General features: G+C 38.7%; 1 protein-coding gene across 6 annotated transcripts in view; it reads left to right on the plus strand.

Annotated features, from left to right (window-relative positions):
• Window positions 1–535: 535 nt before the first annotated feature.
• crb1 (crumbs cell polarity complex component 1) overlaps window positions 536–27,041 on the plus strand; it is a 28,593-nt gene continuing 2,087 nt past the window's right edge. For 2 of the 6 annotated variants that reach the window (XM_028028277.1, XM_028028278.1), the window contains exons 1-12: window positions 536–804; window positions 3,904–4,140; window positions 5,484–5,679; window positions 6,278–6,417; window positions 6,496–6,678; window positions 8,903–9,862; window positions 12,316–12,869; window positions 13,667–13,838; window positions 15,389–16,346; window positions 18,366–18,410; window positions 19,504–19,626; window positions 20,484–20,610. In XM_028028277.1, coding sequence (XP_027884078.1) covers window positions 723–804; window positions 3,904–4,140; window positions 5,484–5,679; window positions 6,278–6,417; window positions 6,496–6,678; window positions 8,903–9,862; window positions 12,316–12,869; window positions 13,667–13,838; window positions 15,389–16,346; window positions 18,366–18,410; window positions 19,504–19,626; window positions 20,484–20,610 — 3,777 coding nt within the window. In that variant the 5' untranslated portion in view covers window positions 536–722. Of the gene's footprint in view, window positions 805–3,903; window positions 4,141–5,483; window positions 5,680–6,277; window positions 6,418–6,495; window positions 6,679–7,432; window positions 8,008–8,902; window positions 9,863–12,315; window positions 12,870–13,666; window positions 13,839–15,388; window positions 16,347–18,365; window positions 18,411–19,503; window positions 19,627–20,483; window positions 20,611–20,687; window positions 22,827–27,041 lie in introns of those variants that run through there. The other 4 variants (XM_028028282.1, XM_028028280.1, XM_028028279.1 and 1 more) reach the window with 4 other exon arrangements.

The raw sequence follows: 27,041 nt of genomic DNA on the forward strand, positions 1-27,041 counted from the left end.
ACAAAAAGCTGAATGTTTTATACACTGTAGAAGATGTCAATACCAAAAGACATAGCTGTAATGTCCTGAATGAGCAGAATATGGTAAAAGTTGAATGGTGGAAGTAGCACAATTTAGTAGCTAAGTGGTGAAAAGTGTACAGAAAAACTGGAGGAACCATTTTCCTGCCATATATTAATGCATCAAACTACAACAACATGGGAGTCGATGTGCATCCCACCTTCATGGCCCATTTACTACATCCACCAGGCAAAGATATAAAGAAGACTGCAATCTGAAATCTATAAAATCCTCTTATTTCTTATGCAATTTTCTGAATTGCAATAGAAGCTTATTATAGTTTATACATTACAAATGTAAGTTCACGTTTTGATCCAATATCTTTGTTGGCACGTACATTAGCGCGCTTCATCAGTCAGCTACCTCTGTTTTCATCATCTGATTAATAAAAATTTCTTCCACGTGGCTCGTCTCCATGGTTACTTTGTGTTTGTGCATGCAAGTGCACGTTCGCGCGTGCCTCCCTGAGCGCCACGCTTCAGTCTTTAATTGTTTTCTCTGATGGAGGCTGTTGCGGATGGTGCTCCAACTCGAAGGGAGCAGAAGTGCGCATCAAGTGGGTCTGGCGCTGACAACCGCGGCGGAGCAGCTGGAGACAGAGACACTGAGACAGATCCACTCGTGACTGGACTTCAACACCACGAACAGGATGGTTCATCGCAATGAAAATGCATTTTACTCGCTGTGGTAATTTTGACATTCTTACTTGGATAGTTTTTAGTTTTTCGCAGCTTCTACTAGTTGGTAAGTGACTTTTAGTCCTGCTCTCTGTATCGAGTTTTAGCTGTTATTAGCTGCATGTATTCTTATTTGTTGTCAAGCTTTACACTGATTTATGCTTCTGCTAATAAGAATGTTTTACGACACATAGACGGAGGTTAATCCCACCTGCATGATTTAAAATACAGAATATATTGAGGAAATCTTGGCACAGGTGACAAAACCAAACTTTGATCGTGGTAAAATTACATAAAAAACTTTTAAATAAGCCAATTATACATGTAATATTAAAATATGAGATTATAAATAGAATCACATTATAAAATGTGAGGAATACAGCTGTGGAAAAAAAATTAAGAGACCACTTAATATGTTCAGTTTCTCTGATTTTACCTTTTATAGGTATAAGTTTGAGAAAAATGAACATTGTTCTTTTATTCTATGAACCACTGACAACATGTCTCTGATATTCCAAGCAACAATTTTGCATTTATTTGCAGAAAATGAGAAATGGTCAAAATAACGAAAAAGATGCAGTGCTTTCAGTCCTCAAATAATTCAAAGAAAACAAGTTTATAATCACTTAGAAACAACAATACTAATGTTTTATCTCAGGAAGAGTTCAGAAATCAATATCTGGTACAGCCTAAGTCTAACTAACTGCAGTCACAACATTTTTTGCTCCAATAAAATCCTTTTTAATATTGTAATTTCTGAATATTTTAATCCTGTTTCCTGTAATTCTATTATTGTTTCATGCATTTGAACCAATTCATGGTTGGAATTTTAATTACATGTCTGTCGGATGACATCATTAGCTGGGTTAAGCTCTGTACAGTGTCTGCACATTGAAAAGATGATGTAACAGTGAAGGGGCAGCAATGACCCTCAAAACAATTCAGGAGCCTGGGGAGAAGAGATTTCACAAAAAAGGGTTTCTCTTCATTGTTCCACTTCTCTCCAAAACATCCAATAAAAACCTGTTTTCTTATCGCCACTGAAACAGAGGCACACAGCAGCAAAGTGTATCAGCACAGAGGTGATTGGGTCCCCAACATGAGGACCCCTCATAGGCCCAAACAAAGAGCCTCAGGGGTAATTTGCATATGAAGGAGCCCTTACACGTTGCGGGAGGGGGGCTGTGTGCTCTGAATTTTACTGAGCTCTGTCTCAAAGCATCACCAGTTTCAGCTGAAAAATAAATCAGACATCCTCTATGACAATTACATTCAAACTATTTAGGTTTTACTGTGCTTATAAGTAAAATGGACATGTAATGCATGTACCAGCTGGTCCTTCTTGTTAATACAGATATGGTCAATTCATCAATCGCCAACATATTCTGAATCAAACTCTGTAGACACAAATGGTAGCTTCTGGAGAAACCAGCTGCTCCTTTGTACAATTGATTGACCTCCATTAAAGACAGATGATTGGTCTCTGAGATGGAGAAGATGTCCTTTAATCAGTCTCTCAGGTCTCTCAGACTGATTGCACTCTTGAAGGTTGATTACTTTGCATGATTATTGAAACATCTTAACAATTTGTTCCCTCTAATACATTAGTAATTTTCTTGCACTAGTCATGAAAATCACACTTTAGAAATGGTCTTTTCTCCTTTGGATATCCATGTGATACTTTGAGGGCATTTGGAAAGTACAGGCTGATTGTCACCAAAAAGAGAGCAGCACTTCTGAAGATGAGCCTTCCTTCAAATCTGTTTTTTTTTTCACTAATTTTTTGGCCATCATTCTGAAAATAACATCTTCAGAATGATGTTTTGTTCATTGTTGCTCTGGAAGAATGAACAATTTTTTTTTTGTTCTTGTGAAGTATATATTGGTCTTTAGTCATGCAGTCCACAAATCCAGCAATTACAGAATACCTGCAAAAAGAAGCAGTATTTAATAAGACAACTAAAAGAAAACCTGTTTGTAATTAGCCAAAAGCTTCATATAGAGGACACAGCGACCATGTGGAAGAAGTAGCTTTGGGCAGATGAACCCTAAATTGAATACTAAAATGAATACGAAGATGAAGAGTTAAAGATAAATTTTCATTTTATGTAACGTGCTTAGATAAAATGAAAGTTAGACCTATCGCAACCTATTGAAAGAAACATAATGGGTCATCTTTAAGTAATTTGGATATTTTAGTGGTTCCACACTTTGAATTCAAACATTTGTGACTCAGAAAGAAAGTCTCTTAACATGTCACAGATATGGAGAAAATGCAAAATCTGAATCTTGCAGGAATGTTACACCATCTTAGACAAAAAAGCGAAAGGCTTCACTGGTTCTGTTTCTCTGATTGTGTGCCAGAACGTAGAGCAGCTGGAGGGGAAGGAGTCACCACAAGGTGCTGATCAACCAATCAGAAGCAGACTTTGAGAAGCGCATCTGTTTGATCATGTTAATAAGTAATAAGTAATATGGATTCTACAATCTTTTCTTCTACCGCATCTTTTGGTTTCAGGAAAAAACTTAAGTGGAAACAAACTCTCCTTTTATCAATCAATCAATCAATCTTTATTTCAGACACAAAAGAGGTCCATAGTAAAACAAAAAGAAAAAAAAAACAAAAAGAAACATGACTGTCACTTAGCCACAAATAAATGATGACGCCAATGTTTCCACAATCTTGAGAAAAATCTCGCTGTACTAAAAACAGGGTTTACTAAAATTACTTTTAGATGAAACCACCTCAAGGTTGTTTCCACTAAAATAAAAAGACAGGTATACAGTTTAAGTTTAATACATTAAACAATATGTAAAGTTAACCAGTTAGTGACTATTTTTAAAAGCTTTTCTGGTTTCTAAAGAAACTAACAAAAAGAAAAGGAGGTCTTTCATGCAGGAGCAGTTTGTCACATATTGACAGAAACTCACAGGATCATAAAAATTTAAAGAGTTAGGACTCTGTCTGCGTGTTCTGACTGTTGTGACTGAATTATAGGATATTTTGAACAGACTTAATGAAAATGGTCCTTGTTGCTGAGACGTCAGATCAATGTTCACTTTTTTTACAAAGGTGTATGCTTTGCTAAATAAAGAATCATGAATGTGTTTCAGTAAAGGAAAACATCTTCGAAGTTTGATATTAAATAACACATCATGCTCCTAGGTGCGTCCCCTGACAAGCTGTCTCAGACTCCAGACCCCTGCCTCCAGAACCTGTGCCAAAATCAGGCAATATGCAGAACCCGTGGGAACGGCTACTCCTGCTTCTGCGTGCCAGGTTTCCAGGGCGCTCACTGCCAGATAGACGTGAACGAGTGCGCTTCACAGCCCTGCAGGAACGGAGCCACCTGTGTGGACGGAGTGGGTAGATTCTCCTGTTTGTGTCCTCCTGGATTCACAGGTGAGTGTGTTTGGTTTTAAGCTAAATGTGTAGAAGTTTAATAGACGACTTTTTAATATATTTTTATATTATCTTATGCTAACTTATACATATGACACAGTCTGTGGGGACAACGTTTATATTTTAGCATCTTATGGTTTACGGTGCCTTTCAAAACAACACATTTTGTCACATCACAACCACAAACTAGGATTTTTGTGGAGATTTTATATGACAGACCTACACACACTAGTCAATACATATAGACTAATCTGTGTGAAATATCATATAAATAAATATATTTATATTTGGTAAATATAAATGTGGTTCCAAACTAGATAGTCATTTGCATGATCTTTTCTAAATCTGACAAAAAGTATTTCCTTATTTATAATACCGATACCAAAGTCACAAGATGTTCAACATAATCTCATTTTAATTTCTTTATATTTTTTGTGTAGGAGTTCTTATAAAATTGCTCCTTCGTTATTAATATATGACTTTATTCTCATACTATTATGTTATTACGTCCTTATTCTGGCAATGTTATGACATTATTCTTGTATTATTACGGCTTTATTCTCCTATTACCATAACCTTATTCTGGTAATATTTTATTTGTTTAATTTAGTCTTGAATTACTGTGATTTATTCTTGTAATAATATGACTTTGTTCTCATATGACTTTGATCTGTTCTCATAATAAAAAAACAAACAAAACAAAGGTAGCCATTTGAAGTATATAAATACTTGCATTCTCTGCCTCTTACAGCTCTTCTACTCTGCTCCTCCAGACTAGCGGCAGCAGCAATTAGCAAACACCTTTTATTTGGCTTGTCCAACACTCCTAAGAACGGTTTTAAAGACTTATTGGAGAAATGTTGTTGTGATGATGTGCTGAAGGAGTATCTGTTAGAGCAGGAGCTTCTTAAAGAGACAGAGGCCCAGTATGATTTCGCATTAAATTGCAAAATCTAATTTCTTTTAAGTCATATTTGATATTTACAGTATTTTTACAACAAGTGAAGGTAACATAATTACTTGATGTGCTATAAAATGGCTTTATGTTCCTGGTAAATACATATTACCGCCCCTTAGCAGCTCTTGCGAAAAGGTTCAGATCCTCCTCATTTTCCTTCAGGAGACAACCCACATAGAGCTAGAATCCTGCATACAAAGCACAGTTTGTTTCCAAAGTTTAGACCAGCTGCAGAAAGGGACACTTTCCTGTGACATAAAAAAGAAACCCTTGATCACAGTCAGCCGGCCTGAAAGCTTTGCTTATTTTTCGCCCCCCGCCCCCAGCCTGTGCAGCTGGGCTCACCTGGACTCTGACATCTGTGTGGCTTTGATGATGTTCACAGGAACCATTTGTGAGCTCCAGGTCGACCAGTGTCAGTCACAGCCTTGTCTTCACCGTGGCACTTGTGTTAACCACGCCACAGGCTTTCGGTGCATCTGCCATGTTGGTTTCCAAGGAGACCGATGCGAAATCAACACAGACGATTGCCAGGAGCAGCCATGCCAAAACGGGGCTCTGTGTGTTGACGGGGTGAATGAGTAAGTCTTTACGGATAAACGCCTGTTAATGCTGCCATCATGGAAACAAACTGAAGATAAAATACTGCTAGTTTATAAATTACTGACCGGCTTGGCACCAAAATGCATGAAATACCTGCTGTTGTTGTATCTACCTTCCAGACCTCTCAGGCTTCCTGGTTCTGGTTCTGATCTGCATCTCCAGAACCAGAACCAAACATGGAGAAGCAGCATTCAGCTTCTATGCACCACAAATCTGGAACAAAATTCCAGAAAACTGCAAAACAGCAGAAACACTGAGTTATTTTAAAAACCCACCTGTTTAGAATTTATTTCAACAAATAATTATTACTGAAACATTAACCAACATTTTTATGTGTATTGTTGAGTTTGATAATGACATTTGACAAAAAATGTAATGTTTGTCATTGGTTTCACAATTCGTGAGCGCACAATGTTTTTTTTTTAAAATTTTTTTTTTTACGTTTTTTATTATGTAAAGCACTTTGCTAATGAAAAATGCCACACAAAGAAACATGATTGATTGATTGAAGGAACTTCTGAGAAAAATATTACCGATATATTTCTTATATATATCGGTAATATGTGATTGTCTCAGATACAGCTGCGACTGCTCACACACAGCATTCACTGGGCCGCACTGTGAGACGCTGCTGCCACAGTGCAACTCTGATCCCTGCTTCAACAGCGCCATCTGTAAGGACAACCAGGGTAACTACACCTGTGAATGCTGGCCGGGTGAGAAAAATAAAAAAAATTTTTTGTGCTCATGAAGCTTTGATCTAATCATAACTGCAGTCTGGCTCCTCATTTCAGGGTTTGAGGGCCGTAACTGTGAGATAGACACAACCGAGTGCAGCAGCAGTCCGTGCATGAACCGTGGCAGGTGCCTGGAGAGGTCATGGCAGGCTCTTTACGGCAGCGAGCCTCTGCTGCCTGAACGATACGACCACAGATATGCTGCAGGCTACATCTGCATCTGTCCTCCAGGAACAGCAGGTACACTGAAACCAGGGCTGCAACTAACAATTATTTAGTGATCAATTATTCTATCAATAAATCACATTCTGCAGATTTTTTATTTAACAACTTAAGCTTATTTTGCATAATATTAGAAATGCATAAAAATACAAAGAAAGAAATTACTAAATTCCTTTTTTAAATTAGTAAATAAAGATTTTAGCACCTAAAATGCAATAATATTTCTTTAGTGAACGCTTGATCATTTGTAGCAAATGGTGCATCTGCAGGTAAAAATCCTTCTAACATGTAAGAAGGACTTTCTGCTTGACTTAACATTAACTCAGTGTAGGGCTGATCTGTGGAGTATTTTTGGGATTAACCAATTAATAATTGGATAGCAAAAGGTGCTTAATAGAAAATATTTTACAGAACTTGGACCAAGTGAAGAGAAAACTGAATCTTGAGGAGCTCTGAGAATTTCTTGGTATTAACAGATAAAAAATGTTTTTCTTTCCTTAAATGCAAAATGTATATATTTTTTTGTACAGTTTTGGAATAGTGAATGTGTTGTTCTTTTAGCAAATGGCAATTTTTTGAGTTTCTCTACACTCAAAGTGTCTATTTTCAACTAATATTCTGATAATGGCATCATGAAAGTTTGCCCTTTCAATAATAATTGTGCACTCCACACTGGAACTGGAAGATATTAAAAAAATAACAAAATAAAACACAGCAACAAAAAACTATTAATAAAAGTAAATAAAAACCACACACAACTGAAACTATTTATACTGGATCATGATGTCTCCGAAAACAAGCAAACCAAAATAAAAAGAAATACTGATCATCAGAATTCAAATGATAACTTATCAATAATTAATTGGTTAATTGTATATTGTGACAGACTAACCAGTAATGAGAGTGGACATTTTTTTTTTAAAAATTGTAACTTTTGAACTTGCAAATTTTAACTTTATCTCTTTTGTAGCAAAAGATACATTTTGAGCTGTAAAATGCTCACATTATTTCTTGTGTTTAAGTGTTGGTCCCACTGTGAGCTGCTGCCTACTGATAATTGTGTTCTGAAAACTGACTCTCTGCCAGTGGCGGCGGCTCTGACTCAGTAAGGTGGCTAAATAGCATTAGCTTAATCCCCGGGGATCTGGCTTTGCTGGTCTCCTGACTGAACATATTCGCCTCGACATGCTTCAGAGCACACGGCTACACAAGCAGCAGAGCTTCGATGGGACGCAAACATAAACTAATATGAAGTCAAACAAGTTTGGGTCGGTTCTGGTTGCAAACGTGTCGGCATGATGTGGGCACCCGCACCATGGATTTTGTCGATTTTGTTTCTTGGGGCAGGTAAACTGGAGCTTGTGTTTATATGAATAGATTTGGTAATGCTGTTACATAACAAGTCACCTGGTTCTTTCATCATTAATCACTGGTTTTTTCAAACAGTTTAATGCTTAACAGACGTTCTATATTTTAAATTCTTTAATTTATGTTAAATTCATTTACTAGTGATTTAAAAAAAAATCTTTGTCATATCTAAAAATGCCAAGTTAAGACATTCATGTAGAGATTTTGGAGGAAATAATTTGACCAGAATAACACATTTCTATATCATTTCAGCAACAAAACACATATAAAAATATATATTTGTCATGGCAGAAGATTTTGTAACAACAGGAATATTTTTCACAATTTATATCTGAATTTACATCAGAGAGCAATATCTAGTTGTTTAATTGTTGTTCTATTCTGCAAAAGACCAAGTATTTTGGTCAAATTTGGTCTAGTTTCTTGAATAAATATAGATTTTCACTACAAATTAGAACATTTGCTGATCTTTTCTAAACTTATAACATGGACAGCAGGTTTTGTAATAAGTGAAAAACTTGCCAGTGGAACTAGCACGTTTTGTCTATATTCAGAAATTATTGACATAAAACAATGTCTTATATCTTACTGAAAAGTTACATAAGTTAGCTTTGTCTTATTTTAAGTGTAAGATATTTACAGTATGCCCTGCGACAGACTGGCAACCTGTCCAGGGTGACTCCGCCTCTTGCCCAGAACGTTAGCTGGAGATAGGCACCAGCACCTCTTGACCCCACTAGGGACAAGGGTGTTAGAAAATAGAAAATGGTCTAGTTTCTACTAGACAAAAATACTTGGTAAGTATACTTGATATTTGTTTTTGCAGCATAGAGACTTTTCTGAAAGTTTCTGCTTCTATATTTTCTGTCTACAGGTTTCCACTGTCAGGAAGTGGTGAACCAGTGCGAGTCCAGTCCCTGCCAAAACGGGGGCCGATGTGAGAGCCTCGACGGTGGCTTCACCTGCCAATGCCTCAAACAGGCGCGTGACGGCGTTCTCTATGGAGGTACGAACTGCGACGTGAAATTAGTCGGCTGTGAAGGTCATGAGTGCCAGAACGGGGCCTCCTGCTCTCCGTTCCTGCTGGACGGGACTGACGGTTACACCTGCTCCTGCACACCCGGATACACTGGACCGCTCTGCAACACCCCGACCACGTTTTCCTTTGAGCGCAGAGGTTACCTGTTGCTTCACAACCCCCTGGTGAACGCTGATCTGACTACCAACATCACGCTGAGCTTCAAGACCGTTCTGCCATCTGCGTTGTTGTTCCAGAGGAACATCAGGGGGATGACGCTGCAGCTTCAGCTGGACAGGGGTCAGCTGTTTCTGATGCTGTGGAGCGAGAAATCTGTTGGGTCCGATGGAGAGATCCATACTCTGGAGCTTCCACATAATGTCATGGATGGAGAGTGGCACACTGTGGAGGTTGTGCTCACAAATGAGATCCTGAGCCTTAGATTATTCGATGACGCTGGACGCTATGGGAGGCAGTTGTATCACACGGTGACCCCAGTCCAAACCAATCTGACAGAGCTTGAGACTTCCCCTCAGGACACATTTATAGGGGGGGGCCTCAAAAACCCACATTGGTTCAGTAGACACTTTAGTTTGCCCGTGTTCATCGGGTGCATGCGTGATGTGTTCGTAGACTGGCAGCTCGTTGTTCCAGAGGAATGGCTGAGCGACTCAGCAGTTAACGTGTCGCCCGGCTGCAGCCACAGGGACCGCTGCCGGAACGAGCCGTGCCAAAACGGAGGCCGGTGTGAGAACCTGTGGCAGAGCTACCAGTGCCAGTGCACAAGGCCTTACGAGGGGCACGACTGTGAGGAGGGTAAGTTCACAACAGGAAGAGACAAATTTTTCTTCTTTATATATAAATGCACATTTTAGTTTTTGTTTTCTTTTTTGTCAGATATAAAATATTTAAAGGGAACTTATAATTCAAAATTCACTTTTTGCATGTTTTTATACTAACTTTTGGGTCTCAACTCTTTTTCAACGCGCTCCAAAAAACCACTCAGCTGTTTTTGCTAATATGTTAATTTCTTTTGGTGTCTGAAAAATGCGCTGCTTAAAAAACCTCCTAAATGTTAGGTCACAGTCGTTGGGCACTACAACATGCCTCTGCTAGTAACCCCAGCAGAGGCCAACCCGATCGGGTTGCTAGGAAACAGAGCTCACTTGGTCAGCTGATTTTACCGCTTTACAATGGCTGCTGAAAAAGACACATATTTGTTGTTCACTTACTATCCAGAAACTACTTGCTGCATTCTTGTTGATTGTGCAGAAGGCTCCACTTCTGCTTTTCAAACATGTCCTTTTCTATAATTGCGCATGTGTTTGTAGCCATTTTGTCTAAACATTAAGTTGGGGGGTGTGGCCAGCAGCAGCTTATTTGGATTTAAACTGAAAGAGGCCCTAAAACAGTTCAATCTGAAAGGAGATCAATATAAGCTAAACTGATCAGGCTAAAGTGTCATTATATAAGAAAGATTTTGTTCAAAATATGTAAAGAGCATGTTTTGTGTAGTCCACAGACCTATTCTAAGCTGTTGCATGAAGTATAATAGGTTGACTTTAAACTGATATTAGTTTCCAGACCTGAATAATTAGAACTGCAGGAGAAACAGTTACATCACAGGCTCCAAATTTCATAAATGGGTAATTAAGTAACGTCCTTAGCTGCTTTTGTGTAACAGAATTTGCCAGAGACAAGTCCAATCAAAAGCCAGAACAAAGAGGCCCGGGAAGAGATCCTCTTATCCGACGTAGCGGATTAAGGATACAAAGGATCCTATTTAGAAAATAATCATGTCCTGCAAGGAAATGTCGCACATTTTTTAACATAATTTCACAAACTTAAAACAGCAGGAAAAGAATTATACTCATTTTAGATTTATGTTTCAGATTATTCTTTAATTTCGGTGTAAAATGGAAAGCACTCCATTTTTCTCCTTTATGAGTGTAAATCCTTTGTTTGCTGACACAAACACATTTCTGCAAGGCTACAAATTTTGACACATCAACATGGAAACGTTTTGAAGCTTGCGTAAGGTTTTTTGTGACGCGCTCTCCCGGCCTGAGCCTGTTTTTTTTCCTTCGTGGTTTCACTATCTAATAAGATGACCGACCCAGAGTGGAAAGTGCTGACAGCTGACACAGAACACGTTTCAATGAGGGCCACCGTAAACTTTCCTCTTTTTGAGACTGAACTCCAACAGTTCTGCAGAAACTCTAAACTAATACAGATTTTCTTAAAATACAGTAAGTTTAGTGAGGTATTAATACTCATTTTGTCATGTTCCAAACACAAACTTACATGTTATCCATCGGGATTGGATTCAACACAGATTTATTGTATGATTGTGAGCTGGAAGGAAAAGAATAGATGGTGTTGCATGCATTTGTGTGCAGCCCTCTTTTTTTCCAATACCACTGAATAAAATACAAGAAAATCAGAATTTACTGAAGTAATCCTGTGTGTAAGCATGCAAAAATCTCTCTTTCTGGATGTGCAAAGATGGTAGAGAAATACTCTAAAACATTTGAAGCAACAGATGGTTCTAGAAAGTACCAATCAAAAGAGCTGAATACAAATGCACTCCATACTTTTCAGGTTTTTATTTTGAACAAATTTAGAAAACTTTTACTTCCACTTCACAACTGTGTACTGCTTTGCATTAATCGGACACATAAAATCTCCAAAAAATATGAGTTCAAAAAACCTTTCTGACAGTAATACGGCTGCAGATAACTATCATTTTAGCAATCAATTATTCTAATGATTAATTGGATAAAAATAGTCACATTCCGCAGATTTATCATTTAACTACTTAAGCATTTTTAAACAATATTTGAAATACATTAAAAATACAAATAAAGAAATAAGTTTTGGTTGATTCACTGCTGTGTATCTGCTGTGAATGTGTTGTTCTTTCAGTAAATGGTCTTTTTATAGTCTGTATTCTCCAGTTAGCGATTAATCAATTACTAAATTAGCTGACTTGATTGTTTCAATAATCAATTCATTATGATTAATATATAATCGTTTCAGCATTAATCTGGTTGTATGTTTAGGGTTATACTGCTAACAGTTAAATTTCAGCCTGATTCAAATCTATAAGATTATTTTCTCATTTAGCAGTCATAGAAACAAATCTTTGTTTTTCCGTATCTCAAATAAATTTGGGCTTTTTAGTTTATTTTGTGTCTGTGCATCGTATGAAAACACATAATCTTGATGATAATGTCCTCCAGACTAAAAATTGACTATCTTTTTTGCAGAACATGTTACTGCTCGCTTTGGGAATGAGGACTCTCACAGTTTTGCGGCCTTCGCCATCCACGACGATCTGGGTCAGAACCTCTCCGTCTCCCTGTTCCTGCGCACGCGGAGGCGGAACGGACTCCTGCTGGTGCTCTCCAACAGCAGCAGCAGCCCATACCTGCACATGTGGCTGGAGGGCGGCAGGGTCAAAGTTCGTCTCCGTAACTCTGAGAGCGTGAGGGCACAAAGAGCCATTCATGATGGAGAGGTCCACTTTGTAACTGTAGAGGTTCTGGATGGTCGCATGTCGCTGTATGTAGCGGGGCAGAAACAAGGTGATGTGGAGGGAAGGACTGTAGATGTCAACGCAGGTGATGTAGTTTTTGTTGGAGGTCTGCCGGAGAAGAGTAGCACTTCAGAGTTTGGTGGATTTTTCAAAGGCTGCATCCAGGATTTGAGGATCGGCGACACGAGGCTGCAGTTCTTCGGGCTGGACACTTCGCTGACATCATATCCTCTTGAGCAAATAGAAAATGTGATTCAGGGCTGCCCTGGAGACAACGCCTGCAGTGTAAGCAAACACACTGATAGCTGCACAAATACATGCTGGAGTTACATGTTGTGTAACACCTGAAAATTGCACATGTACAGTGTTTTTATGAAATAAGGAAGGACCAAAGGGAAAGGGGCTGATGTAATTAAAGAGTTAAAAAGTGGAGCACAAATATTAGAGGAGCAAATATTTCCAAAACAATGTGATGAGAAAATACAGTAGATGCATTGTGAATTGCAGAAGCTGAAACTGATGGAGAAAACTGCTGAAAAAGCTCAAATCGAAGTAGAACAACCATTTGATCTGATCTAGAGCTGAAGTATCATCAGGTCACAGAGAAACATCCAACAAAAGTCCAGCAAAAGAGAAGAGCATGTTAGATAAAGTTATGAACAATATAATGCATAAAAACAGCAGGTTGTACGTTACTATGACTTAAACAAGGGGGGATCTTAGTGTCTGTAGCTCAAGACAGTAATATTCAAAGCTAAGCTTTATGAAAGAGGGAATATTTTTCTGCATCTTGATGTGTGAGTAGTTTCTTTATTATTAAAGTAGAAGCAGCTGGAAGGATTTATTTGCAAAATCTGAGAATCGTACAACATTTGCATATCAGTGGAGTTTATGTTGTCATCAGCTTTGGCTGAAAACATAATTATTTATTTATAAATATTCTAAAACTTCAACTGTGATTTTATAAAATGTAAATGATAAAAAACTGACCCAACAGTCCAAAACTCTAGCAAACCAAAACACTTTGTAAAGGACAGTTCTACCAGATAATAATGCAGCGTATGTTTGTTTCTCATTCACAGAGAAATCCATGTTTAAATGGGGGCATTTGCTTCTCTGGGTGGGACGACTTCACCTGCACCTGCCCCAGCAGCACAGCAGGGCGGCGCTGTGACGAGGTAAAGTGGTGTGAGCTGTCCCCATGCCCCACACCTGCAGAGTGCAAGATGGTGCAGCAGCAGCAGGGATACGAATGTAAGTGACTCCAATTTACCTGCACAGCTGAAATTGCTTAAAATGAAAGATGACAGAGGTGGGTTGTTTTTACTAAAACAGAAAATGCTTCTGTTGTTTTACTCCAATACAAGGTGAATGTTCTGCATATTATCTCATTATTGCCCTTGTTCTAGGATTTCCTAGTTACATTCTTAACTTGTCTCTATGCGACTGAATGTCACAGCAGTTTTATTTAGATTCTGGCCTCAATCTTGTATTCAGTATCTGATCCGTAAAGCAGGATTGATCCAAAGCTACTTTATCCTTTTCTCAAAGGGATTAGTGATGACTCTCTGTCTTTTAAGGAACCCGTTTCCACTGATACGTTCATTTCTTCATCTTTACACTGCAAAATCTTACCATGAGTTTTAGGTCTAGTTTCTGGTGCAAATATCTTAGTATACTTTAAATAGGACAAAGCTTACACACAAGTGACTTTTCAGCAAGATATAGAAGCTTGTTTCAAAACAATAATTCCTTAATATTGATGAAATATAGTTCCACTGGCAGATTATTTCACTTATAACTTAGGAAAATGTGCTGTTATAACTGAAATAATCTGCCAGTGGAACCAGTACTTTTATTAAATGAATATTAAAGAATTATTGACTTAAGACAATCTCTGATATCTTATATATCTTATAACGTTATTTGTAAGTTAGTTGTGTCCTATTTCAAGTGAACTAAGATAGTTACATTAGAAACTTCTTGGTAAGATTTTGTGTTTTTGCAGTGGATTATTTTTATTATCTGCTGAAACTGGTGTTGTAAAATTGGGCAAAGTTATTTGTTAGGTTCAAGCTACTTGATTTAAGTATGATTAAATCATTTAATGTTGATGAAAGCAAAATAAAACTTAAACCTGACTGGAAACTCTCCAACTTGCATCAAGGTAATGAAAACATTTTCTTAAACTCATCTGTTGCTGACGTCTCCTGTTTGTTTTGCTCTCTGTTGGCACAAAGAGTAACTGAATTTGTTTTCTACTTGCAAATAACTTTATTGCTTTATAACATTGTTAAATAAAGGGTCTGTGACTTGATAATTTGTGTTAAGCTAGAAGAGTATTAGCCTGGTAAACCACAGCCTCTTGTCCTAATTTTTGCTTCCTACAAAAGGATTTGGAGCCTTGGCTGATGAGAACTCATTGCTTGCTGGAGCCAAAGACTCTGTTGAGGTTTTAAAATTTACCCAGTGGATAACGTGTGACCGTGATGTGCTCCATCTGCCTGGTTTTAGTGATTGATATTTTAGACAGACTTGTGAAAACACTGCTGCAGTGTCAATACGACTAAAGATAAACAGATGGATGAGTTTCTCTACAGCTTGCTGGGACATTAGTCCTTTAATCCCAGAAATGTTCTTCAGGTGATAGAAGGCTGAAGATAATATCTACAGAGAAAAATGCAGACAGTAATGCTCCGGGTTGATTTTTCTTCAGAAGGAACTTTTAGTCAAAGTGTCTGCTTGAAGGTTTTAGATTTGATAACGGCTGTATTTACTGCAGATTGTCCCTGTTATTCCTCCAGGTTACTCCAATGCAACTTTCCTGAATGACAGCACTGTGATGACCTATCGGGGAAACGGCCACATATTCCAAAACATCACCAGCCTGTCTCTAAACCTCCGCTCACGGAAGCGTAATGCAGCCATCCTGCATGCGGAGAAAGGTTCCTCCTTCATCACGGTTTCCGTTCAGGATGGTCTCCTCTTCATGGAGCTCCAGAGCTCCTCTGGTGGCCTCAGCGGCTCGGAGGAGGAGAAAGAGGAGAAAAGAGAGGAGAGGGTGTCGACGGTGAGCCTCAGCAGCAGGAGGAGCATCACTGACGGCGAGTGGCACGCCGTCCATCTGTTCATGACTGCGCCGTGGGCGCCGTCCTCTCGTTGGACTTTGGTTCTGGATGATGAGATAGAGGAAGCCAGCCTCTCCAAGAGCCAGGGCAGCAACCTGAACTTCCTCAGGGAAGGGGTGGACATCTACCTGGGCGGCCTGGCTCCGTTCACTGGCTGGTCCCTGGCCGGCTGTCTGGGAACAGTGGAGCTGGGCGGCATCGCTCTGCCTTACTTCAGCTCCTCGGAGGTGAACCTCCCGCGTCTGCAGATCGAGCAGTTTATCCAAAAATCCCCGAACTCGGCGCTGCCCGGCTGTAGAGGCGCCTCGGTGTGCGAGCCCAGCCCCTGTGTCAACGGCGGCCAGTGCCAGGACCTGTTCAACACCTACAACTGCACCTGTGCTGAGGGCTGGGCCGGCAGACGCTGCGACGTCCTGATAGACACCTGCGCTTCGAACCCTTGTCTCCATGGCAACTGTAGCATCAACGGGCTCAGCTACGAGTGCACCTGTGAGGTCGGGTACACAGGTGTGGACTGTGAGGAACAGGTAGATGTGTGTAAGAACCACCTGTGTGCCAATGGAGCCACCTGCCTCCATGGGCCGGATAAATATGCCTGCCTCTGTGCCGAGAACTACACTGGACCGCTCTGCAGGTGAGTTCAGGTGCTTTTCTGCAGACAGAACACTGTAAAAACACAAATCTGACCAAGAATTTTTGGTATAGTTTTTAGTGCAAATACACTTAAAATAAGACAGAACCAGCTCACAAATAGTTTTTAATCAAGATGTAGGAGCTTGTTTTAAGTAAATAATTCCCTAATATTGATTAAAAAAAATACTAGTCCCACTGGCATATTATTTCACTTATAAGAAGACATGTTAAAAGTGAAACAATCTGCCAGTGGAACTTTTTTTATCAATATTAACTTATTAAACTCCTATTTCTTACTGAAGAGTTATTTATAAGTCAGTTTTGTCTTTTTTTTAAGTGTATTTGCACAAAAATACTTGGCAAGATTTTGTGTCTTTCCAGAGTAGTGCACAGCATATAGGGCTGGACAATAAGCCAATAACAATATCTATTGTGATAGACACGTGATCAATATCAATCGAGAAAAATCTGCTAGAACATTCAATAATTTCACTGGATTCCGATCCAGAACCGCACAGCATTCTGGGGGATGTAGGCAGAGGAAAGGCTTTAGTCACTGAACCTCTCATGGCGCTAATCAAGTCTGGTGACATCAACTAACTTTGGTTACCTAGCAACGGCCTGTTGAGTAACTTTAAGGTTTTGCCATGGTGCCTCAAAACTGTTTAAAAATAAAAAAACAGCAATGTGGAGTAAAAGCTTAGGATAAAACAGGAAAGGTCACGCCACCAGTTTGACTGTATTTCAGATATTTAAACAAAAAAAAGAATCAATAATTATCGACATCAATAATTATCGATTTCAAACCCTTATATCCTGATATATTTTTCAGCCATATTGTGCTAATACACTCATTAACTTCCACTGTATAAAGAGACAAAGTTTTTCCCCACTGTCTCAAATTGAGTCAAACTAAATATTTCCTGTTTCAAATTAGTAAAATTACTAAAATAGGAAATTTTATAGAAGCTTTTAAAATAAGAATTAAACTTTAAAATTAACCAATTGGTAATAACAGCGTTGTTACACATTAGGGTGTCTGTTTACAACAAATTCTATTTGTTTCCTCTTCTGCTATGGTTTAATTATACAGACATGAAACCACTATTTGATTTGCAGTATTAAAATACATGTGGTGTCGGGCATCAGTTTTATTCAGTTTAAGCTTATAAAGCAGGAAATCATCCCAAATGGTTTAAAGGCACAGTAATCTTAGTGTATGCCAACTTCTGACTTTGGATAAAGTAATAAAAAATTCCCCACAAAATTTCTTGCTCATTATTTGATATTTAAAACAGACATTATTTGTGCTGTTAAAAAGAATAAAAAGAACTGTTTTCTTTTTATTGAAGAAAATATAACGGGTCTCTTAAAACTGGGTATGTAAACATGTGGTTTCTACTCTATTTTTCCTGGATGTAAAAAGCTGAAAAATGTGGATTATCAGATAACAAACAACCTCTCCCTTTTAAGATATTCTCAATGCTCCAAAAGTGTCGTAAAAAACAGAACTAAAACCTTACTTAGCAAGCACAAAATACACAAATAAATGCTCCAAAATCGCACACAGCCAAGGGAGCGCACCACAACACAAAACAAAATCCTTCACTGTAAATGTCTCCATGTCTTTGCCTCTGTTCAGCACTTCAACCACAGTTGCAGTAAGCGTCTCAGAAGCTGCGTTTCTATTCTAGTGTCAGCCAGAAAAGGCCTCAGTCTCTCTGGTTCGGCGCCAGTTTCTCTCCCTTGTCATCTACGGTTTGCCTCTGAGAACCAGCGGGGGAACGCCTCCAAACATTTATCCCGTAAACACACAGCCTCCTGCCTTTTTGCCTCTTTTGCACGGGTAAAATCTTTGCAAGTGTCTCGCTAAGAAAGCAGCCAGTGAAGCGATCTCCCTTTACTGGGAACATCTCCGCTGCATAGTTTTCATCAAAATGACTTTGCTTTGTTTTTCTCACTTGTTTGTGCTGCTTTCTTCCTCCTTTCAATTTTTTTCCCCCTTTCTGTTGTTCTGCAGCGAACGCGTGGAAGAACTTCCTTGGTACATCGTTGTCAGAAAAATGTGAGTTTTGTTTTTCTTTCTTTATTTCTCCTGCATTCCCAGGTGTTTGCTTCCTGTTAGATATTTGTCTCTCACATGTCATGCACAGCGCATCCTGTTCTTTTGTTGAGTTGTGTGCAACAAAATGCCAAGAAAAGCAAATATTAACACTCCCTCTGACGATGTTTGTTGTCAAAATGAGCCAACCAGTCTTTCAAATGAGTGACAGCTGTTGTTCAAAACATTCCCAACCATTCAAACAGAAGACTCCCCAAACAAAATTGTACCTTTTCAGAGATAAGTACCTATTTTTACATCCACTGAGGACTGACTTTCACATTGTTACAAAAGGTTGTAGAGAGATTGTTTGCTTGCTGATTCCTGCACTTTGGATGTGACAGTTTGCTGGCCAATAATCTCATTTTGCCGCGTTTATTTTCTTTCTTGGGAAACAGCAGGAGGCCAAACAAATCATCCAGAACAATGCACCTTCTGGTTTAAATACAGGAATCCTGCAAAGTCTTGAAAAGTCTCGAAGTTGCAATTATATATCACATTTTCCAAATAAGTATTGAGAAATAAAATTGAGTATTGAAAACATTTTGATATTTACAGTACATAATCCACATTTTCATAAAAGATTAACATAATAGTTTCCAAAGTGTGTTTTCTATTGTTTTGTATTTATAGGTTTGACTTATTTCTGATGTGCGAAATCATAACTTTACTAACATCTTAGTAGTCAGTCTGACTCCTAAACTGAATCTGTCGTACAAATGTAAAAAAAACAAAAACAAAAACGCATTGAATTTTCTATTTTTTAGGAATACATTCTGGTATGAGAATAAGATTTTACATTTTAAAGCTAAACTCAGCTTTGCTTGTCCAGATGGCAAAAATAGAAGCGGAAGAGTCATTTACTCACGATTTGTGCTGTTTTATTGTTTCTGAAACATACAAGTAATAAGCCCCATTTTTTAAGGTAAATGTTTTGCATTCAAATATTCAGACTATTTATGAAAATTGTTCTAAAATTGAATGCATTTCATTTATGGAAGTTTAAAATGTGCTGAAGCCCTGGAAACACGTGTTTCACCTCTGGTTTTTCTCTTAGCATTCCCAAGCTGCCTGTTTCTGTGTGTGGTGATGAGGTCAGGAATTATACCTGCTTCAACGGAGGGAACTGCACTGACCGGGAGCTCTCCTGCGACTGTCCTGCAGGATTCATTGGACACAGGTAAGATAAAGTCGCTCCCTTCATTCATCCGTTGTCTTCTGACCATTCGAGATTGGGTCAAGAATCCCACATGCAAAAGGTAAATATTATTCTTTCAGTGAGTTCTTTGTTTGCCCTGCAGTCTTTTCTCAGCGGGTTCCTTGTAAAGGTGTGCATCATTTTCTACACAGCAAAAAACAACAATAATAAAAATGATGCAGCTACAAGAAATAAATCAAATAATAAAATGTAAATCTGTAAAAACATTAACAGATGCAAAATAAGCATAATTGAAAGATATAGAAAAAATTTAAACTTGTAAGACAACAAGAAACACAAAGTATGTTGTATTATAGAGACAATAAGCAAGCTAGGCTTTCACTGCATTACAGTATCACTGTTTATAAAATCTTTCTGCAAAACGAGAAACAGGATGAAACTTTATTCAGATCTGATTACAGAAGAGTCCCAAGAAAATAATAATGTCATCTAACAAAAGCTAAATTTGTAATTAAAAACAAAAGAGACGCTAAGAGAGAGCTCTGTGGGACACCTGTAGTAATTAGCTTGAATTGGCCCAATTCAAGCTAATTACTTCATGAAAGTCTGTCATGTGTTTCTTTATGTTTTTCTTTTAATGATAAGTAAGCTTTGGTCATGTAATTTGTTAGCAAAACTAAAACAAGATCAGGTGGTGTCTGAGAACCAATCAGGAGTCGGTAGAAGCCAGCAAATTTAACCAAAAAGCACATATGGTGTCTGTTCACAGTTACATTTTCTGCTGCCATCTAAATAACTGTGTTAGTGTGCAATTTATAAAGAAAAATGTGTATATAAATATAGATTGTACACTGTTTTATGTTGTCGTGTGTCTTTAGGTGCGAGCAGGATGTGGACGAGTGCAAATCCAACCCGTGTCTGAACGGCGGCTACTGCAGAAACCTGGTCAACAGGTTCGTCTGCGTGTGCGACATGAGCTTCGCTGGAGACGTGTGCCAGACGGACGTAAGCGACATTTACTTTTATGTGGCGATTCTCCTGTGGCAGAACCTCTTCCAGCTGCTGTCCTACCTCATCCTCAGGCTGGACGACGGGCCAGAGGTGGACTGGGGAGCAAACGACTGAGTGTGTGTGAGTGTGGAAGGGCTGTGAATATCTTTTGAGACGCTTTAGGAAAATGTCTGCATTTGAATGAGTAACTGTCAGATTGCAAGGGATGAGAATGGACATTTATTTTGGCTAGTACTGAGAAAGATTAGGGACTTCTGTGGTTTGATTTCAGGGACCACAGAGTGATTCTGTGCCTTTCACATCAGCAGCACTTTATTTATAGTCGGTGTTTATAAAACTTGTTTTGTTTGTCCATGAAAGGATGAGCACATATGTCCTGATTCACATACACTGTCTTGCGTCTTTGCCTCCATTTCAGTGTCTAAATCACAAAGCAAGTAGCACTAATGAGACACTGAAGCTAAAAGGCTTATCGGGTTTCTGCAATCTTTCTTGGTCAGGATGCAGTCGCTCAATAAAGGTGTTCTTACTTTTTGTAAGATGGCAACAAATCTTATTTACAGATTTGACTTAACTGATTAAATTGATCAAATTGTGCACTTATTTGGCAATGTATTTATAAATTACAAAATTAGCTCGCAACAATTTCAGGTTCTCCTCACTTGTCTTATGAATAATAAAAAAAGCAGTACAGCAAATGTGGGCTCCATTTCATCTAAAGGCATAAAGGCATGCGTAACACCAGACTGTATTGTTGCAGGAGAGAGGCTTTTTGCTGACAGTGCAGTTTGAGGTGCAAATATTCCTTTGTAGAAGTTTTGTGAATTAGATGCAAAAGGAGAGCAGTGCTTTAGTGAATCAGGCCCTCTGTGTGCAGCTGGGTCACTGGTTAATGTTTTTCAGTGTCAGTAATCAGAATGTTGTGAAATTCTTTTAAGTAGACAAATATGAGCAAAGTTTTAAAGAAATACATCAAAGGTTTGCACAGTTGGTACAGATTGATGTGCAATCTTCAAAAAGTAATGCCAAGCCCAACTTGCTTCCTACAAGATTACAGGTTTCACCATGAACCGAGTTCTTTAAAGATGCTATGCAGTGGTTAATTTTATTTTCAGTAATGTACAGTTGTAATGAAAACTCAGCTGGGAATAAAGTATGGTTCACTGCAAAAGGATTCAACAAGATCTAAACTTTAAAAGTGGGCAGAACTGGAAAAAAAAAAATTATTTAGATTTGTGTGTATTTGGGTTGATGACATCAAAGGAGGCTCAAGTATTGAGACGTTCAGCAGGATTGAATTAATTTCTACTTTGGAATATGGAGTGTGATTAAAAACTTGTAAATAAAAAGGGAACAAAAACAAGGAGGCAAATACAGACTTACTGAACAGAAATGGAAAGTTTGAGTTTGGCGACTAGGTTTTGTCTTAAAGTTTTACAACAAAATAAAACAAAAAAACTGACCATAACTTGTTCTGTAGGAGTCAAACTGTATAATGACTTTCAGCAGGCGGGTAACTTAGAGAAACTAACATAAGTTTGTCGCACTATTTGAGGACTTTAAATTAGAAATAGTCATTTACTTTGTTAATGATCACCTTGAACTTTCTGGCAATCTGTTTTCCATCTGTCCAATGACGTAAAAGTCTAAGTTACGATGTAAAGAGAAGCACGCTCTGCATTCAGAAAAAACATTTTCGGGGAGCTGAGGAATAATATAAAATCCAGTTATTTATACGATTCCCACTACCTGATAACCTGTCAGTCTCGTCTGAACTTTGGGGTTTGGAAGCTGTGTACGGATGAATTTGTGAACTCTGAAAAACAGAGCTGTAGCTACAAAAGCTCCTGGAGGGCCCCGGATGTCTCGCTTGTTCTTGATGTGTGTTCAGAGCAGCTCGTGACTGACTGCTGAGTGTTGTTTTCACCAAAGAAGAAGTTTTCTGCATCTAAGCCTTTCTGTCTGAGCCAAAGATATTTTGAGCCGTAAATTCTCGGCGGCTCTGCTTCAGCCGTACGTTTAGAAGTGTTACTGCGCGGCTGTGGTCAGCGCTGAAGCAAACATGAATGTTTTTCATGGTAGATTTCGTGTGTGGTTTGAATTTTAGAACATCATGAGGGTATGCGTGTAATGTCATGTTCATCAATCATATTCTGTCTGTGTTTCCCGTCTTTATCCATCGTCCGTGTTGTTTAATAAAACAAAATCAAAAAAAATTGTTTTCTGTCCTCTTTTAATGTCTCTTCACTCATTTTTTCCGTAGTCACCTGTTGTATCATTTATTTTTCTGCATTTTCAAAACAATCTGTGATAAACATCAAAATCAGCTCATTGATTTTCTTCCTGTTAGCCATTGTGTGTGTGTGTGTGTGTGTGTGTGTGTTTACTGTTCTCAGGTGTACACCATGACATCAAAGATAGACAGTTAATCCGTTTTAACAAGATGTTGATCCCAGAATAGCGCAGGTTCAGATGCACACTGTCGTCACGCACGGCACACAGCTAGGAAAGAGTTGATCTCTTCTCTGTGTGACATTACAGCCACAAACGTCAGCGCATTTGAGATTTTCTATGTAAGAACTCAAAATAGGAATTGTAAGAAAAAGTCCCTAAAATTTTCAACACTTTTCTACAAATACAAATCTGAAAAGTGTGCAGTGTACCTATCTTTACCCATAAATCCAGTGCTATAATTGCATGTGTGAGTGACTTAATAAGAAAAAAGGGTCCACCGTCATTCAGTCATTCATGTTTAGTATAAATTCAGCTGTTTTGTGTTATAAGTCATAAGAAGTCCTGTTTGCAATTGCACAATCAATGGAGATGACGCTGAAAACATGAGAGAGAAGGTGACTAATTGATCAAAACTGATCATTTCATATTTAGAAATAACATAATCACAAATTAACAAAATCAGGCAAAAGAAACATTTTTCAATTTATTTCACTGCAGGTCTGTGTCTGGTGAATTTTTGGCTGAAAGGAGTTTGTTCTTCATTCAATGGGTAGAGAATCCAGACATTTTTACTCAAGTAAGAGTAGTGATACTTCATAATAAAACTACTCAAGTAAAAGTAAAAAGTACAGCGTAGTAAAAATGTTTCTACTATTTCCAAGTAAATGTAACTGAGTAAATGTAAGTAGTTACCAAATTCTGTTGGATGTGGGGATTTGATTCTTTTGCATACGAAGATGGATGTGGCTAAACTTTGGGACAATCATAACAAAACCTGTTTTTGGAAGTTCATCTTCCTGCAGGACGACGACGCAAAACATTCAGCCAGAGGTAAAGTGAAACGGTTTAGATAAAGATCATGAATGTCCGCAAAGGGCCGCTTGTGGAAGAACCCATAAACAAACCATTTAAATATAAATAAACAGCCGTCTCTGTAGTCTTTAGTACTTCTTAAAGTTAGATAATATTGAACATCTTTTTACATTGATGTAGTTTGGCAGTATACAGATAACAAAACCTTTGGTTTGACTGATTAAAATAATATCTAAGCACACGACTGTTATCTTGAGGGTTCTATTTATGAGTTCCTCTGGAGTCTAAAGGGCCACATAAAAAGTTATGGCTGACCGGATTCGGCCCCAGGGCCTTGAGTTTGACACGTGGGTTAGATTAATGCCCATTCAGGTGTTAGAATGGCCCTGTCAAAGTCCATATATTATACCAATTAAGAATCTGTGAGAAGTGATAAAACACACAAACCAACAGAAGATGAATAAAAATAGAACATTATCTGGGTTTATGCATTGAACCATGAGGAAAAAGAAAACTCATGAAGCTTGTGGTTCGTTAATGTGCTTAATGACAAACTTTTAGTGCATTTAATAAATAGGTAGAGAAGTTTTCAGTATTTAAATTGCTATTCACCAATCAGGAGCCAATAAGGTTCCTATATCTGGCTGATTGATTAGTAAACCTGATTAGGACAGGAGAAAATGCTTCTTTAGCACAGTTCACACATTTACACAATCTATACAGACTTTTTGAACTTAAAGTGCACCAATAGTGGCTCCCGTCTCCTTTCAACCTGCAACCTGCATCTTGTCGTTGCAGCATTATTTTTTTTTTAAAGTTGAGGCATGTGTGTGTGCGTCTGTGTGTCCTTTGGAGGCACAGGTAGCCCTGACGGTGGGGAAACAGAGCGGGGAGGGAACGGGGGAAGTGGTTTTTTACTGTTGGCACTGACGTGGCCATCCTTTGAGAGCAAAAGAAGCGGAGAGGAAGAAATGTGCTTTGCCAGCAAAAAAAAAAGAAAAAAGAGAGAGAGATAGAGAGGAGGAAAAAAAGGGAAAAAGCAGCATCTGGTGCTGAAGTGCAGTTTCAGCAGAGAGCTGGTGGCATTCACAGAAGTTCGGTCTGCTTCACAGGAACGTATGAGGGCAGCTTATCTGGCAGGAACACACACACAAACGCGCGCGCACATCCCCACACACACACACACGCCGAGCAGGTTGATAGTGCTGACAGCAGGGAAGCATCGCTGCCGTCTCTGCTGTGTGTGGAGCAGCTCTGCAGAGGCTTCAGGGTGGCCTCACTCTGCACCTCAGAGACTGGTTAGTTAGACATCTCTGTGTCTGCGTCTGAGGCACTCGGTGACTGATGGCAGGTCCTGGCTGCAGGCTGCTCCGGCTCGCTTGTGTCACACTCGCTCTGACAGCCAACTGTGCTGCAGTGACAGGTAAGCACTTTCCAAGAGTCAACAAAGAACTTTGTAGAAGGGGAAAGGAAACTCTCATGTCTACAGCGTCAAGCATGAGCGCCAGGGTTATTTTTTGCCTCGGGATACGGATGGTTGTATTTTAAATTAGAATTACAGTATGTTTCCATGTTGATTGCTCAGTGTAAAGTTTGCTGACTTCTGAGATTATTTTTGTGTAACCTGCCAAGTTCAGCAAGAAGCTTTTAGTTGTGAAGATGCTGTCAGCGGGGAATTGAAGTGTTGTGGAGACTTACAGCTGCTAATGCTGTTGTAACCTTGTAGCAGCGGCTCAGAGAGTCACAGCAGTGACACCAACCACAACCACTGGTGTAAGTGCTGCTCTGTTTTCTACTGCTGGTTAATGAAAAGCTAATATTCACTCCACTGCAGGATTTAGAGGCTTTGATTTCCTTAATTCTAGGTGATTTGTGTCAGAACTTGTGTTTTTGACTAGAAAAACACAGAATCTTCAAGTGCTTTTGATCTGGTTTCTACTGCAAATATATTAGTACACTTGAAATTCAACAAAACTAACTTACAAGTAACTTTTAAGCAGGATCTAGGAGCTTGTTTTAAGTTAATATTGAATTTAAAAAATACTAGTTCCACTGGCAAATTATTTCACTTTTAGCAAGACATTTTTTCCCATGTTGTAAGTAATGTGCCAGTTTATCAATATTAAGGAATTATTGGCTTAAAAAAAGCTCCTACATCTCACTGAAAAGTTATTTGTAAGTTAGTTCAAGTACACTAACATATTTGCATTTGTAATTGCACAAACATTTCTTGGTAAGATTTTTTTCCCAGTGTTCTCTGCAGAACCTTATCATTTCCAGGTGGTGGTTTGTTGTCTGCAAAGATCAAAGAACTGCAAAGCTTTAAAAGGCACAAATCATCATTTTGTGTATTTTTCAGTTGTTTCCAAGCTTGTAGCTTGCAATAGTAATTTTTATTTTCAACTCCAGCATAGAGAAGTATGTAAAACTGCTCAAGAAAGAGAAAAGAGTTACATGTGGAACGCCATTGGTTCATAACCCATGTCTACCTGAGGCAAAAGTAACGATTTCAGTTCATGCAGTAAAGACTTCTAAGGAGATTCAGTAGCAGACCGGCATCCTACTCTGTGATATACGAGTGCGCCATGATGAGGCCAATCTGCCTCATCATAACGAGAATGATCGTTAGTGTCAAAAACTTTAATAGAAATATTCTGGTAGCTTTAAGATAAACATTGCAATGCAAACATAATACTTTATAATAGGGAGTCATGCTCAGCCTTCTGGGGAAAATATTGGTTACTGGAAATATTATTTACAGGGCCAGTATTATGTAAAATCATTTATGTTTTTAGCCTTACATCATGTTATAATGTTATTCCCCTCATCAAAAACATACATGGAGTGTTGCTTTGTTTCATTCATGCATGTTTGAGAAATTATTGAATCTCCTGTGGCAACTATTCAGATTTGCAAAATGCTTGGTCCCACTGATCGCCGCCCTTTCTAGAAGCTCTTCCTTCGAGCTGCAGCCTCCAACAGCGTTTCTGCTTCACAGAGCAACCCGTCCCCACAACTCCCTCACTCAACTCCTTCAGACTAGCCAGTAGCAATTAGCAAACATCTGGTGGAACTGCGCATCTGCTGAGTTTCTGACTGAAATGCTGGTGAAAACGCTGTTAAAGGCATAGTTACTTAATGGAGGAATGTTGTTGTGA

Source organism: Xiphophorus couchianus, chromosome 9, assembly GCF_001444195.1.
Source record: "Xiphophorus couchianus chromosome 9, X_couchianus-1.0, whole genome shotgun sequence".
Lineage (NCBI taxonomy): Eukaryota > Metazoa > Chordata > Actinopteri > Cyprinodontiformes > Poeciliidae > Xiphophorus > Xiphophorus couchianus.